This window comes from Nerophis lumbriciformis, linkage group LG23 (assembly GCF_033978685.3).
Source record: "Nerophis lumbriciformis linkage group LG23, RoL_Nlum_v2.1, whole genome shotgun sequence".
NCBI lineage: Eukaryota > Metazoa > Chordata > Actinopteri > Syngnathiformes > Syngnathidae > Nerophis > Nerophis lumbriciformis.
Window position 1 is genome coordinate 13,029,900 of NC_084570.2, and position 17,171 is coordinate 13,047,070.

At 39.8% G+C, this 17,171-nt stretch overlaps 1 protein-coding gene across 1 annotated transcript in view; it reads right to left on the reverse strand.

Moving 5' to 3' along the window:
• Positions 1 to 4,718: 4,718 nt before the first annotated feature.
• adamts5 (ADAM metallopeptidase with thrombospondin type 1 motif, 5 (aggrecanase-2)) overlaps positions 4,719 to 17,171 on the reverse strand; it is a 43,875-nt gene continuing 31,422 nt past the window's right edge. The window contains exons 4-8 of the mRNA XM_061985048.1: positions 13,773 to 14,056; positions 12,382 to 12,565; positions 12,127 to 12,302; positions 10,305 to 10,480; positions 4,719 to 6,065 (exon numbers count right to left, since the gene is read on the reverse strand). Coding sequence (XP_061841032.1) covers positions 5,420 to 6,065; positions 10,305 to 10,480; positions 12,127 to 12,302; positions 12,382 to 12,565; positions 13,773 to 14,056 — 1,466 coding nt within the window. The 3' untranslated portion in view covers positions 4,719 to 5,419. The remainder of the gene's footprint in view (positions 6,066 to 10,304; positions 10,481 to 12,126; positions 12,303 to 12,381; positions 12,566 to 13,772; positions 14,057 to 17,171) is intronic.

Below are 17,171 nucleotides of genomic sequence, written 5' to 3' on the forward strand. Positions count from 1 at the left end.
ACAATTTATTTCCCAGAAATTAATTTTTAGTAAATACATGCATTCATTAAAATTTTAATTTGATTGAAAATGATTAAATTCGTTTCTCAGTAAGTGTTAAAAAAATGTTGCAATTGGTGGGGGGCCACAAAATAAATTTCTACTAAGGGCCCCAATTTAGCCAGGAGCGGCCATATAAAAATACTGTAGTTCATGCTTAAAATAAAAATGTTACTAATATTAAATATTCAAAATAGCAGCTGCAGCAATGTGATGTTTATTTAAAGGAAAAAAAAAATCACTTTTTTGGAATTTTGCCCATTATCCTTTTGTGAGACAGGAACGCAATGACAAGGTCTTTCTTTTTTCTGTGCATTCTAAATAGCAGAAAAACTGCTAGTAAGAGGCGGCTAACAATGCAGGTAATGGGGATGCGATCGATTCCAATTTGATACATTTTGCACGCTGAAGACGCTAAAACCAATCCAATGTAGGTCATTTTATGCTTAGTTATCGATACAAAACATTTTACTCGGTAGCATTAGCTCAAAGAAAGCAAGACATGGCTTTGTTTTTGCAGCCATGGGAACAAAAGACATTGAGTGTGAAGAGGAATGCTGAGAAGAATCGATAACACTAGCCAATGACGTTAAAATAAAATCTAAACGGGGGACATTTATCCACGAAAATATGACGGTGAAGAAGGAGATAAGTAGATAAGAAGGCCACTCTCTAAGGTAAATGCTGTACAATATTATTATGTTACGTTATACAACTACTGTAGTTGTTTGTATTACATTCAGTCTATTGTATTGTTTTTGTTACAATATTCATGATCGAGATATTTTTTTCTTAATAAAAAAAACATGTTACATAGTAAAATTGTGGCGTTTTAAGGGGCTCAGAATAAAATAATGGCCTTTTAGTAGAGAAATTAATTTGATATATTTTGATTTACGAGCTCCATCACAGAACCAATTCAACACTTAAGCTGAGAAAATAATGTATTACGTAATAAGATATCTCATTAATAACTAATTAAAAATATAAATAGAAAAACTGGCACCCCTGGTTTAAAATGTTCACGTGACAAAACACTAATGTACTGAACTGCTGCTTAGTTTCCTACTTACCTTCACCTGCTTTTCAAAGGGCAAGACACAGTTCATTCGGTTAAAGTTTGTTCCTATAAATGTGTTATCAAGTAAAGGAGACAGACACCAACATCTTTAAATATAGATATTTTATGTACATCGTTTCATGACTAGCAAACAAACACTATATTCTTACAATGCGGATTCTGCACAGTCCTAAGTTCAATAGTAATTTGGTACAAAATTACTACAATAAATAAACCTCACCTCACACCAGTTGTACAAACAATAAATTACAAGCTCAGTGCTGTTCTTGCTGTTCGGCGAGAGGGCTTTTTTTTATGGAGGTCATTCTGTGTCTTCAAAGCAAAAGTCATTTTTTTGGACACTGAATTTTGCAAACTGATTTTTTTTTTTTTACTTTTAATCATGCTGATTATTTTATTGAATTAAAAAAAATGTGAGCAAAATTAATTAGTTTAAAAAGTGAGTTTGTTAAAATACAGTGTTTTAAAATTCAGTGTAAAAAGTGCAGATAAAGTCCGTTTGGAAATATCAGTTTTTACTTCAAGACTCAGGAAGTTTGCAGTCACGTGACCTGTGTCATGTGACTTGCAAACTTGACACCTCATTGGCTAATTCGGACAGAGGATCGATCACTTCAGTCTTAATTTGCCGAAAGTGAGTCTTGAAGCAACGATTATTTCTGCACTCAATTTTTGACACTGAATATCATTAAAAAAAACTGCATTTTAACAAACAGAATTTTTAAACACATACATTTTATTCAATAAAATTGTCGGCATAAGTTGAAAAAAAAAAATTTAGTTCACAAAATTCAAACACTTGCACCTCGGGGTTCACGCGAGTCGACGACCACCCATGACATGTTTCTAGAGCCTGGACCTCTTTCAGAGATGTGTGAAAATGGAAAAAGATGAAGAAAAAAAAAAGTATTTTCTGTAGGAGAACAAACATGACACAAACCTTCCTAATTGTTATAGGATACTGTTTATATCAAACATGTTTCACTGATGAGAGTATTTGGCTAGCACCGTTTTGCCCTACTAATTTCAGCGATCCTTGAACTCGTCGTAGTTTGTTTACGTGTACGACTTTCTCCGACGCTGCCACAGGAAGACGTGTTTTATGCCACTCCTTCTTTGTCTCATTTTGTCCACCAAACGTTTTATGCTGTGCGTGAATGCTTGAGCTTTGTTGATTTTATTGATTTGCTGGAGTGCTTATCAGGCATATTTGGTCAATCCATGACATATTGCATCATTATGCCTCGTTTGTAGGTATATTTGAGCTCATTTAATTTCCTTTACTTATGTCCTCTGTGTATTTAATTGATATAAGCATGACTCATTATCTTTATGTAATATTGGCTGCATTTCTGATAGTTGTTTGTGTCATACTTGCCAACCTTGAGACCTCCGATTTCGGGAGGTGGGGGGGGGGGGGGGGGGGGGGGGGGGGGCGTGGTTGGGGGAGGACAGGGGCGTGGTTGAGGGCGGGGGTGTGGTTAAGAGGGGAGGAGTATATTGACAGCTAGAATTCACTAAGTCAAGTATTTCATACATATATATATATATATATATATATATATATATATATATATATATATATATATCTACATCCTGAAAATATGCAAACAAAACTGTGTTTAGATAATTGATACATCAAACTTGCATAAATAAATCTTAAGGAATATAACAAAACTTGGCTTCTGAGAGCTTCAAAATGTAATGAATAAAATGCTAAAGTTGTTGATAAACAAGCAATTATTTTAATAATTAAATATGGTCATTTTAAATGAATTATTATGATCATTTAAAATTAATTATTTCCAATATATTTATTTTAATGTATAATTCTATGGCTGGATGTAATAAGGAGTCAGAAAAAAACCAAATAAAAATACAATTAATTTTGATGTTTTTAGCAAAATATAGTAAAAATGTATTTAGTTGTTTTTTTTAAATTAATAAATATATTTATTTTTAGGTAAGATAAACATAATAATACAATTTATCTCTAGTCTGGATGATTTAGTTCTTGTCACCCTGTTGTCCTCCTGTCATAAAAAAAAGGCTGTCCTCACTCAGGTCCGCATGGAGCTGGAGGGGGCGTGGCCTCCAGCTTGGTATGGTTTGTGTGCCGTGTTGTTCCAGACCACAGCAAACGTTACCCAGCTTGCAATGACTGCAATAAATCCACTAGAAGAAGACAGCCTGATGTTTCCTTTAATTTAGACACACATCTATACCTTTGGCCATTCTAAGCCAGTATTTTCCAGAAGTTATCTCATCCTGTGAGAAGCCTCCATTTTACTAATGTTTTCCAATGTTGCAAAAATGTGTAGAATACAAATTTAAATACAACATTTCTATCAACGAAGATTTTGCGTCAGCCTTTGATAGTAGGCTAATATAGACACTTACATCATGTGTTGCCTTCATTATAACACTTTTCATTTGTTGCGGCTCCAGCAAGATTTTATTTTTTGGCTATTTTTGGTCCAATATGGCTCTTTCAACATTTTGGGTTGCCGACCCCTGGCGTAGGCAAAATTAATTCGCATTTTACCATCGCCCATCTGTCATTTTGACCGCAACTCATTTGGTCAAAGTCCCTATTAGGAGTTCCTTAACGACTCCTGTTTTTGGTCTGAAAATGGCCAACGGGAACCAAGATGGCCGGCTTCCTGTTTGTTTTCGAATATGGCATCTTGAGACTTTGGATGTGCGTTGTGTCATGACAGGCGTCTCCAGTGGTTTTCGTGACGACACATGAATCTACTAGCGGGGGCCGATTTTTTTTTTTAAACTTTCAAGGGGGCGCTAGAGAGTCAGTTCTAAAAAAAATTGAAATCGGTAGTTCGTGAGTTCAAACCCCGGCCGAGTCATACCATCCATCCATCCATTTTCTACCGCTTATTCCCTTTGGGTTTGCGGGGAGGGGGAGGGGGGGGGGCGCGCTGGAGCCTATCTCAGCTACAATCGGGCGGAAGGCGGGGTACACCCTGGACAAGTCGCCACTTCATCGCAGGGCCAACACAGATAGACAGACAACATTCACACACTAGGGCCAATTTAGTGTTGCCAATCAACTTATCCCCAGGTGCATGTTTTTGGAGGTGGGAGGAAGCCGGAGTACATACAAACTCCACACAGAAAGATCCCGAGCCCGGGGATTGAACCCAGGACTACTCAGGACCTTCGTATTGTGAGGCAGACGCACTAACCCCTCTTCCACCGTGCTGCCCCGAGTCATACCAAATATTATAAAAACATCCCTGCTTGGCACTCAGCATCAAGGGTTGGAATTGGGGGTTAAAACACCAAAATGATTCCCGAGCGTGGCCACCGCTGCTGCTCACTGCTCCCCTCACCTCCCAGGGGGTGGAACAAGGGGATGGGTCAAATGCAGAGAGTAATTTCACCACACCTAGTGTGTGTGTGACTATCAGTGGTACTTTAACTTTAAAACATTTTTCAAAAATTGGTGAGTTTTCGTGCATGCTCAGAAATGGGAGAAAAATAATGCTCGGAGCGATTACAGTAGGGATTCTTTGCTAAAAATCCAGGTATATAAATTCGATTTGTCCAAAAAAAAACTTTTGTAATAAGGACACAAATGAACCCTCGTAGCTTTTTTCTTAATGGTGTGTGTCAGTGAGGTGTGCAGACGTGCACAGGGCTCTGTGATGATGCCTGGACGATAACACACATTGATATCATTCATGGTCTAAGCATGTATGCTCTAAGTCGAGATATTTTGGAATGCTAGGGAGTGCATACCAAATATTAATATGCCAGTGGAATGTCTTTGCATTGCACACACACACTTCAAAAATGAAGCACTGCACCAAACGTGTGATCTGTCTCCATGAACGTTAAGGAGGGCTGTGGTTACTTTACCCCTCCAGCAGTCAAATTTCTTTTTTTTTTTTTCCTGGACTCTGCGCAGAGAAATAGGAAAATGAAGTCTGTGTCGTAAGGAAGAACGTTCTTCCTGAGTTGATGCAGAGAGAATTTCTCTCCGTCTCGCTAAAGTTGTTTCCCCGACTTTTCCTACTATTATTGTGCTGCCCGGACACGCTGATAAGCACCGTTTACAACACCGCATGACCGGTCCATTGTTGGTCGTCGTGTCTCGGGAGTCAGCTGGAGGCTGGACGATGAGACGTTTGGAAGCAAAGTCCAAATTGTCCCTGGGTGAGCTTGGGTTCTGCCAGCTCTCAGTGAGACTTGCTTCACAACATTCTCAGTCCCGGTCTACAGAATGTCCCAAGTTCATTGGTCCATAGTCCTCCCAGCCCCGTCCTGCCGTTTTTTTTTTTAGCATTTCTTCACAAGACAGTGTTTGAAGGCAGAGGGGCGGGAACTCAGCAAGCAGCCCTTGGACAGTTTCCCGCCCTGGTCCCTGCACTGCACCGTCCTGCTCTGCCAACCGGTGTCACAAGTCCTGGAGCAGCTCATCCACCCTCCCGTCGCCCACTGCGGCCCTGGCAGTGAGGTGGAGCGAGCAGCGGCCGGAGTCGGGGTGGAGGGGGACGTAGCGGCGCTACCGGTGGTGGTTCTGGTCGGGACCGTCGTGGTGCCCTGCGGACGGGCTACATTCAGGTTAGGAACAAGCTGAGCGGTGGTCCTGCGCGGCACGAAGAAGCTGTAGCGAACATCCAGAGGCTTTTTGGCGTCTGTCGCAAGGATCTGGACCACCAGGGCTTCTCGGAGGGCTCCGGGGCCCATGCTGTGAAGCCACTCATCCTTTTGACTCCAGCCGCTGTAGTTGAGCACAGAGCCGTTGAGTGGAATGATGGTCTCGGAGGTGGAGATCATGAACTTGCCATTGAGGAGGTAATCCCCACTGGGTCGTCGGAGGGCGAGGTAGGCGGTGTAGCGGGTCTGGTCTTTCGCTTTGTGCTGGCGGACCTTGACGTGGGTGGAGCCTGCAGGTATCTTCACGACATCGGTGTAGCCCTTACTGTTTGTCAGAGGGAAAGATGGTGATGACCAAGTAGGAAGTGGCAAGTGGTATACAGGCAAGCAAAACAACAACATGTAAACAAGGAAAACCATAGTGTGTGTCTAAATAATCAATCTGAACATGCACGATTGTTAGGGGTCCACAAAAAAAATCGATCCACATCTGAATTGATACTTATTCACCTCAATTCCGAATAAATTCATAATTTAAAAAAAAGTAAAAAAAAAACCTTTATATATATATATATATATATATATTAGGGATGTTCCGATCCAGGTTTTTGCACTTCCGATCCGATACCGAAATTGTTTTTGCACTTCCGATGCGATACTGACCGATACTGGCCTATCCGAGCATGTATTAAAGTTCAAAGTTATTTAGCCTACCTAGTTGTCAGAATCATGTTGAAAAGGGTTTTAGTACTCTTGATAACAACTAGCCAGCTGAATAAGGGGAGTTTGAATAATACACAATGTTTGGTAACAAGAAACTGACCCGTTTATTCAAGGATAAACACAAAATAGACAAAATTATACATGACAAACAGAAATGGCATCATTGAACTAGGGCTGGGCGATATGGCCTTTTTTTAATATTGCGATATTTTAAGGCCATATCGCGATACACAATATATCTCTCGATATTTTGCCTCAGCCTTGAATGAACACTTGATGCATATAATCACAGCAGTATGATGATTCTATGTGTCTACATTACATACTGCATTAATATATGCTACTTACATACTGCATTAATATATGCTACTTTTAAACTTTCATGCAGAGAAGGAAATCACAACTAAAAAAATCACTAATTTTTTGATACAGTGTTGATCTGGAAATGTTTGCCTCTGCATTTTGATGGTGTGGACGTGTGGCATCGGATGGAGATAAGCGTCTCAACAGACGTTACAATATTTGAACAATGATGACGAAAACTGTTTTCTCTGTGGTGTCCGTGTGTCGAAAATTGTTATGCGCTTATTTTTTTATTTGATTTTGTGCGTGGCATATAATTGCTATGCGCAGAGGACGCTTGAGCAGTGCGCAATTGCACAGGCGCGCACCTAAGAGGGAACGTTGGTCACACGGCTGCGCTAGCATCACAGCTAACGTTTGCCATGCTGCTACCTCTCTGCTGGGAGAGGACGTATACGTATGTGACGTATGACGTGACAGTATGTGACGTGTGTAAGAAGGTGCGCTTGCTGTCTGTGAGAAGGAGAGACAGGAAAGAGTGAGAAGAGCATGTCGTGTAATGCCAGCAGCTAAAAGCAACTGCGTGAGAATCCACAGACCTGTGTGGATGTGTTGAAGGTGTGCTGGAAAATGCGCAACGGAAATTAGGGAGCAGCAGAAAAGGGGAATGTATTATTTAAATCGGTGCGTTGGAAAACACGGACCGAAGTTTTTTTTTTCAACTGGATCTGGATCGGCATTTTCCCATGCCTTGCCGATACGCATTTTTTGGCAAATATCGGCGGCCGATCCGATCCAAATATCGGATCGGGACATCCCTAATATATATATACATATTAGTGTTGTTCCGATACCGAAAATGTGCCAATGGTCCGCGGGCCAAATAGCCATTTTTACCATGCAACAGCACCACGAGTAGTGTTGTCCCGATACCAATATTTTGGTACCGGTACCAAAATTATTTAGATACTTTTCAGTACTTTTCTAAATAAAGGGGACCACAAAAAATGGCATTATTGGCTTTATTTTAACAAAAACTCTTAGGGTACATTAAACATATGTTTCTTATTGCAATTTTGTTCTTGAATAAAATAGTGAACATACAAGACAACTTGTCTTTTATTAATAAGTAAGCAAACAAAGACTCCTAATTTAGTCTGCTGACATATGCAGTAACATATTGTGTCATTTTCCATTCTATTATTTTGTCAACATTATTAAGGACAAGTGGTAGAAAATGAATTATTAATCGACTTGTTCATTTATTGTTAATATCTGCTTACTTTCTCTTTTAACATGTTCCATCTAGACTTGTGTTAAAATGTAATAATCACTTATTCTTCTGTTGTTTGGATGCTTTACATTAGTTTTGGATGATACCACAAATTTGGGTATCGATCTGATACCAAGTCGTTACAGGATCATACATTGGTCATATTCAAAGTCCTCATGTGTCCAGGGACATATTTCCTGAGTTTATAAACATAATATAAATTTTAAAAAACGAAAGAAGATGTTGTGATGCCTAAAAATATCGACGTAATCATAGTAGTATTGACTAGATACGCTACTGTACTTGGTATCATTACAGTGGATGTCAGGTGTAGATCCACCAATGGCGTTTGTTTACATTTTGACGCCGGTGAGCTACGGTGTGTAGTGAAGCATGTTTAGCTATTCCTCGTCCTGCAGGGATGATACTTGTAAGAAACGTACTTTATTTGTCGCGATGGAGGAGAGGATTAGTGATTCAGAAGTAGCTAAAACACTGCCAACGGCGGATGGACATTAGCCGCTAGCTAGCTAGCCATGTCTTAAAGCACCTCTTCCTGAGGGCGTTTCAGTGTTATAACTTCACCTTTATCGTTTGTTTTTAGAGGCCGTATAGTACCGGATATGATTAATTAGTATCGGGATACTATACTAATACCTGTATACCATACAACCCTAATACATATATATATATATATATATATATATACAGTATATATATATATATATATATATATATATATATATATAGATACCGTATTTTTCGGATCATAGGGTGCACTGGTTTATAAGGCGCACAACCGATGAGCGAGTCCTGTACACCAGTGGTCCCCAACCACCGGTCCGCAGCCCGGTACCGGTCCGTGGACCGATTGGTACCGGGCCGCACAAGAAATAAAAAAAAATAGAAAAATAAAAATAAAAAAAATAAATTTTTTTTTTCATTAAATCAACATAAAAACACAATATATACATTATATATCAATATAGATCAATACAGTCTGCAGGGATACAGTCCGTAAGCACACATGATTGTATTTCTTTATGACGAAAAAAAAATAAAAAATAAATACCAGTTAAAAAATGCGGACATGATTGTTACTGATACTTTCTAAAACGCTTCTGCCTTTGCGACTTTGTGTCTGTAAGTAATATGCAACTATAATTATTTGATCCATCCATCCATCCATCCATCCATCCATCAATCCATCCATTTTCTACCGCTTGTCCCTATTTGATACTGGTTTATATTGACAAATGTGTTTTAGACTGCAATACTGTTCAGTTACAGACACTTATTACGTACGTCTAGCTTGTGTGCTATTGTGTGCTTAGCTGTTGTGTAGCTCCTAAAAGCCTATAGCCTATACCATGCTTAACTTTTGTAAATGACTTGACTAAAATACAAGAAAAGACCAACCTTGTGTGCTTATTGGAGGACATTTAGATGTTAACTGACTGTCCAGCTTTGCACAAGTAAACATGCTGCAGGACTGCTTGTATCAGAGATTTTAGATGCAAGGCGATATAATACGATACTTGTTTTTTTTTTGCTAACATTGGACCGATGTATGACAATAATATCGGGTGGGGAAACCCCCACTTTTAGTCTCCTGGGCAGAAGCGCAATAAAAAATATCCAGTCACAAACGTGTCCGCATTATTCAAGTTACTGACCTTATTGAAATATTGACGCCAAAACCAATTACCACTCCACTTCAACTTAAAACAGTATAAGTCCATTTCAGACGGTTAATAATAAATAGGTTATTGTTGTTCATACCTCCTGTTGTTCTCTGTTTGACTCTGCTCCTAACATTTTACACTACAAAATAATACAAGTATATATGATCACTGTTGATAGCCTATCGCAATAGGCTGCAATATCTGTTTCTTATCGAAAATTAAAAATAACTACATTGGGACACTGCTGAAAATAAGTTAATTAAAATAAAATCTGCATTCTTCTCCTCTTGTAGACCACCATGTTGGGATCAGGCAGTAGTCAAGGGTTATGCTATGGTCCTCATATGTGAACGGTGAATTGGTATTGGTATTCAATTAGAACCTTCAAGATATTATCACATTATAATTATATTCCAATACTTAACTTAAGATTAAGATAAGTATTATGATACTTCCACAGGTTCATGATTGGGAGACAGCCATTCTACAGTCTGAGCCATGTCGCACCCATATGTCAACACGACTAATACGTCATTCTAAAAGCACGTTCACAAGGTGCAGGTCCAGTATTTTGTCTTACCTTTTCTTGGTGAAGTTGCCCACAACACGTATGCACCCTGTGCTGTCGCCTCCACATTTGCCGCACTTGTCAAACTGAAGCTTGGAGCCTATGATGCCGTCGCAGCCGGTTCGAACGCACTTCCCTTTCACGCACACCGAGCTGCTGTAAGGACGGCACTCGGTCCCGTCTGTCACCTGAAACCAAAGTGCAAGTTTAACATCTCTCAGCTTTGTTTTACGCGAACGTTGCAGAAACCTTCTGACCAATATTCTAAAGGCATTGAATCGATCACTACTGGAATGTTCGGATTGTCTTATAGAACATTTTGCCTCTCATCGGAGCAGGCTCCATCAGTTCATGCTCACAGACTTAGATAGGACAGCTTGAGTCTAAGAAAATGGTGCCAAATCCAGTAATTAAATTAAATCAATTTAATCCGTGCTATAATAGCCACAAAGTTCAGTGAGCAGGTTGTGTTAAGTGTGACCATGTTTGTTACATTCTTGTGCTAGTTGCATTTTTTTCCTGCACCATGACTAGGGAAGGTTGTTTGGATTGTGACATATTTTTCATAGCTGTGCTGAATTTACATGAAAGTATAATTAACTGACGTTGGTTACAATTAATGACCACCAAATGGTGTCGCAACGGCAGCTGTGTGTTAGCAATTAGCATAGAATATGAAAAAACACCACCTCCAACAAAAAAATATTTTTGAACTTGTGCTGTCAAAAAATATCCAAGTGGGATCTGAGCCGAGGATGTCGTTGTGGCTTGTGCAGCCCTTTGAGACACTCGTGATTTAGGGATTTATAAATAAACTTTGATTGATTGATTGACTGTCTCTCAGGCGCCGAGACCAAATTAAAGACGCCGGCGGGCCTGTTTGGACACCCCTGGACTAGAACTGTCATATCCAAATCTGTGGGCATGAAGTGATGAAGCCTGCTTGGATGAGAGATTATCGCAGGCCTGGGCAATTATATCTGTATCTATCTATATATATATATATATATATATATATATATATATATATATATATATATATATATATATATATATATATATATATATATATATATATATATATATATATATATATATATATATATATATACATATATATGTAAGCTGTGAAAATCTGCTGTACAGTATGTGTGCTTGGGTCCTATTTTTAGGAACACTAATACAAAACCTCACAATAATGTCGGATTGAAAGTTAAAAATGTTATGCCAGACCGCCTTAAAAAACGGAATGGAATTTAAAAATTTTTAACTGAATGAGACACCCAGAATGTACATGAAAATAAAGAATGTGGGATTTACAATATAACTATGAACGATAAAACACTGAATATTGACAACATATGAATGTCACACCCCCTCTCGGTCGACATATTTTACAATCAAGCGAAACGCAACAAAAATGCAAGAAACACAGCAAAATAAATATACAATCTGATATGTCACTCATCTTTAGAACTTTGTTGTAAAAATCTCCTTCCGCGTCTGTCCCTGACACCCGCATTTCAGGCTGGCCGCTCTGGAAACAGTCTGTGGAAACGCTCCCCACCCACACCCACATAGTAACTAATTAGATTACCATAGTAACTAGTATATCATGTAAAAGCGCAGATTCCAACCATTGAAATACTCATTTGAAAACATCACTGCACATCATAATAGCAGCTACAGTTTCCATCTTAAAGATCTAAAAAAATGATTTGGGAATGTCCAGCGGGCCAGATTGAAAAGCCGAATTTGTCCAGGTCTGGATTATCGTCTTCGGTTCAATGCCCTGAGAATAACCTTGAAATGAATGAGAATGATCCCAGCTCACCCTGTGTGAGAACACCACATAGTAGCCGGTTCCTTTTGCTCGGCAGGTTAGTTTGCACACATCTTTAGGGAGAACTCCTGCATATTTGGGCACCCATTCGACAAAAGTCTTCACCCCTTTGGGGTCTGTTTGTGGGCCGTTGCGCACCTCACACTGCTCCTGACGGAAACTCTTATCTAAACAACAATAAAAAAAGTTGTTTTATTCTAGATACCAAATCCTTGATACAAATACTGTAGGTATTGCAACACTCACTGGATGGTGAACATGGTGCAACGTTGCAAGACCGGTAGATGGCTCTCTTCCCCGTGCAGTAGCGGCCGTTGTTCCGCGGTGGCGGGTTGTTGCACAGCCGCTGGGCGAACTGCACTCCACCGCCGCAAGTTCTGGTGCAGGCGCCCCAGGAACCCCAGGAGCTCCAGCTGCCATGGTTGGATGACTGCGGCACAGAGGAAAGGGTTGTCACTCGATCTGGACCATCATGGCAAAAATAATGATTAGGAGTGTGTTGATTGATATTGAAATCAGGATTAATAACACGTACTGTACCATCAAAACTTAACTTTAAATATAATTTAGAAAAACAACTGGATATAAATTAGTGACAAATAACAACATGTAAAATAATAATAATAATAATAGTAACACCAATACATTTAAATAAAAATATGACAAAATAAATTTAATTTTTTCGTTTTGAATTCTGTTTTTTTTTTTCTTCATATTTTACCAACACAGAATGTAATTTTTGTGTGTCACAAATACAATTTTATGAATTATTAAAACAAAAAAAAACCCTCACATTTATTGGTAAAATACATATTTGGACTATTTTGACCAGTATTTCAAATTCAAGCATAATAATTGTGAAAATGTATCAATAAGAGTTTTAAGTACATTATGCTTGTGCAAGGTACTTTTTTGAAACCTTTATTTTGGAAGCGCAGTCAGACCACTCTTACTGTGAAGGGAGGAAGTGTGCTGCTGTTCTTAACTTGACGAGTTTCGGAGACGACTTGAGGCTGTTGAATAAAATAAGAAAGAGCCTCTCGAGTTGCGACTGTTGTCCTGTTTGTGCATTGGTTTTACGTCGATGATGTCATTCACAACAACACAAGCAGATGAGATGTGTGTTGTGAGTGCATGAATTGTGCTTGGTCGCTTTAGCTTTGTGTTTAAAGTGGCCGTCTCGAAGTTGTTTAGTTCAGGGGATGAATGAGTGCTACCGGACACGTTATTTCCCAAACAAATGTTCCTTCTCCTCACAATGACAACATTTCACTTACATTTGTGTCAATTCAATAGCGGATTCTTTTTTACCTGGCAATTCTGTGACTCCTTCTGCGGTTATGTGAACGCGGAAATCCTATGGCCTTATTTAATTGTTGAGTTTAGTGATTGTTGACTAGGCATACTAGCGCTGGGTCAAATAAAAAGTAGCAACCAGGGTGAGATCCCAAACTTCTAGTAGATGTGGTCTTTTTTCTACTCATCTGTTCCAAGCTCAGGAATTTGCATGCACACACACTAATGGTTTTTTTCGATTATAACATTTTTCAAATCGTGAGAAGCCAAAATTTTATTAGCGATTACAATTCAATTAATTGTCCGGCTCGCCGATAAAGGAAGAATTTGTCACCTCTTACCGAGTAGTGCCTTTTGCGTGTTTTATCCACGCACTTCCCCTGGAGGCAGATGCGGCCCTTGCCGCAGGGGGTCCCCTCCACCGCCGGTAGCTTCTTGGTCAAACACACCATCTGTCCCTGGCGGATCACTGCGCACCAGAGCCGAGAGCACACGTCCATCCCGGGGCACACCGTGTACTCCGGACCGAAGGCCAGGCGGCACTGGCGCACGGCGTCGTAGCTCTGCCCTGGGAGCTCTTCGGGGCCCAGCAGAGGCTGGCGGGGAGAGTCGAGGAGGCACTCAGCTGCAGCGGGGACAAAACAGCGTATGATGATTAAGTCCATCCAATAACGTATTGTACAAATGCTATTTTGGCATTCTCTCGACGTAACGTCTAATTACTTAAAATACATGATCTTTGATGAGTACAATAACATCTCGGGCTGTGAATCTTTGGGCCCACACGATCCGATTGGATTCTTGGGGTTAACGATTGGATTCAGAATCGATTCTCCATTCAAAATCAATACTTTTTTAATAACATTGGGTGCCAGTAGAAGTATTCAAGTCCCATCTTAAAACTAATTTCAATCCTGCCCACCCACTCCACCAGACAATTGAGGGACAGCGGAGTTCATACTCCAACAGGCTCCTTCAGCTTCGTTCCCACAGTGTTCGATTCAAGAACTCCTTCATTCCGCACTCCATCCAGCTGTATAATCACTCGCCATACAGCAATAGATATCTGTCTATTACCTGACTCCTTCTATTTTAGTTACTTCTCTTTGTTTTTAATGTCTATTTTCTATTTTCTGCTGCAGCTGTCACATATACTGTAATATTGTACATGGTAATTGTTATATATTGTATATATGATATAGACATAATCTAATATAATATATCAGTATATTTAATATACTGTACATATATTATGTAAATATTACGTATGTATGTTATATTTTATATCGCTATATTTAGTCTATTTATACCTGCATTGTCCTTTCCATCCTTACACTTTCCATCATTGTAACTGAGCTACTGTGTGGAACAATTTCCCTTGTGGATCATTAAAGTTAGTCTAAGTCTAAGTCTAAGTCATTTGTATACTCTAGCCTTTAACTAGACCCCCCTTTTAGACCACTTGATCTGCCATCTCTTTTCTCCTCTACCCCCCTCTCCTGCGTGGAGAGGTTATCAGGGCACCACAGATGAACTGCTAGCTGTTCAAGGTCAGGACCCTGGGTGGACCACTCCTCTGTGCATCAGTTGGGGACGTCTCTGCGCTGCTGACTTGTCTCAACTCAAGATGATCCCCTGCTGGCCCCACTATGGACTGGACTCTCACACTGTTAACTAGATCCACTCGACACCCATTGCACCGGTCGCCCAGGGGGTCGGGGGGTCCCCACATCTGCGGTCCCCTCCAAGGTTTCTCATTGTGCCCATTGGGTTGAGTTTTTTCTTGCCCTGATGTGGGATCTGAGTCGAGGATGTCGTTTTGGCTTGTGCAGCCCTTTGAGACGCTTGTGATTAAGGACTATATAAATAAACTTTGATTGATTGATTGATGATTCTATGATTAACTACATATAACCAATTACTTCAAAGAAAACTGGTTGTGTTTAATAAAATTCTACCCAAACATTTAATAAAGTCAAACACAAATAAGCAGATGTGGGCATCTACAAACCCCGTTTCCATATGAGTTGGGAAATTGTGTTAGATGTAACTATAAACGGAATACAATGATTGGCAAATCATTTTCAACCCATATTCAATTGAATACACTACAAAGACAAGATATTTGATGTTCAAACTCATAAACATTTTTTTTTTGCAAATAATCATTCACTTTAAAATTTGATGCCAGCAACACGTGACAAAGAAGTTGGGAAAGGTGGCAATAAATACTGATAAAGTTGAGGAAAGTTCATCAAACACTTATTTGGAACATCCCACAGGTGAACAGGCAAATTGGGAATAGGTGGGTGCCATGATTGGGTATAAAAGTAGATTCCATGAAATGCTTTGTCATTCACAAACAAGGATGGGGCGAGGGTCACCACTTTGTCAACAAATGCGTGAGCATATTCTTGAACAGTTTAAAAAAAGCGTTTCTCAACCAGCTATTGCAAGGAATTTAGGGATTTCACCATCTACGGTCCGTAATATCATCAAAGGGTTCAGAGAATCTGGAGAAATCACTGCACGTAAGCAGCTAAGCCTGTGACCTCCGATCCCTCAGGCTGTACTGCATCAACAAGCGACATCAGTGTGTAAAGGATATCACCACATGGGCTCAGGAACACTTCAGAAACCCACTGTCAGTAACTACAGTTGGTCGCTACATCTGTAAGTGCAAAACTCTCCTATGCAAGGCGAAAACCGTTTATCAACAACACCCAGAAACGCTGTCGGCTCCGCTGTGCCTGAGCTCATCTAAGATGAACTGATACAAAGTGGAAAAGTGTTCTGTGGTCTGACGAGTCCTCATTTCAAATTGTTTTTGGAAACTGTGGCCGTCGTGTCCTCCGGACCAAAGAGGAAAAGAACCATCCGGATTGTTATAGGCACAAAGTTGAAAAGCCAGCATCTCTGATGGTATGGGGGTGTATTAGTGCCCAAGACATGGGTAACTTGCACATCTGTGAAGGCGCCATTAATGCTGAAAGGTACATACAGGTTTTGGAGCAACATATGTTGCCATCCAAGCAACGTTACCGTGGACGCCCCTGCTTATTTCAGCAAGACAATGCCAAGCCACGTGTTACATCAACGTGGCTTCATAGTAAAAGAGTGCGGGTACTAGACTGGCCTGCCTGTAGTCCAGAACTGTCTCCCATTGAAAATGTGTGGCGCATTATGAAGCCTAAAATACCACAATGGAGACCCCCGGACTGTTGAACAACTTAAGCTGTACATCAAGCAAGAATGTGAAAGAATTCCACCTGAGAAGCTTAAAAAATGTGTCTCCTCAGTTCCCAAACGTTTACTGAGTGTTGTTAAAAGGAAAGGCCATGTAACACAGTGGTGAACATGCCCTTTCCCAACTTTGACACGTGTTGCAGCCATGAAATTCTAAGTTAATTATTATTTGCAAAAAAAAAATAAAGTTTATGAGTTTGAACATCAAATATCTTGTCTTTGTCGTGCATTCAATTGAATATGGGTGGAAAAGGATTTGCAAATCATTGTATTCCGTTTATATTTACATCTAACACAATTTCCCAACTCATATGGAAACAGGGTTTGTACATCAACAGTATGATTTGCCTGAGGGAAAGATAAAAAAAAAAAAAAAAAAAAAAATGTAATTAAGAATCGTTACAAATAAGAATCTAATTTTTTTAACACCCCTAGTAACATTCCTTGCTCAGTGATAGAGAAACAGGTCAAGCTCACATGGCTGCAATTTTCAG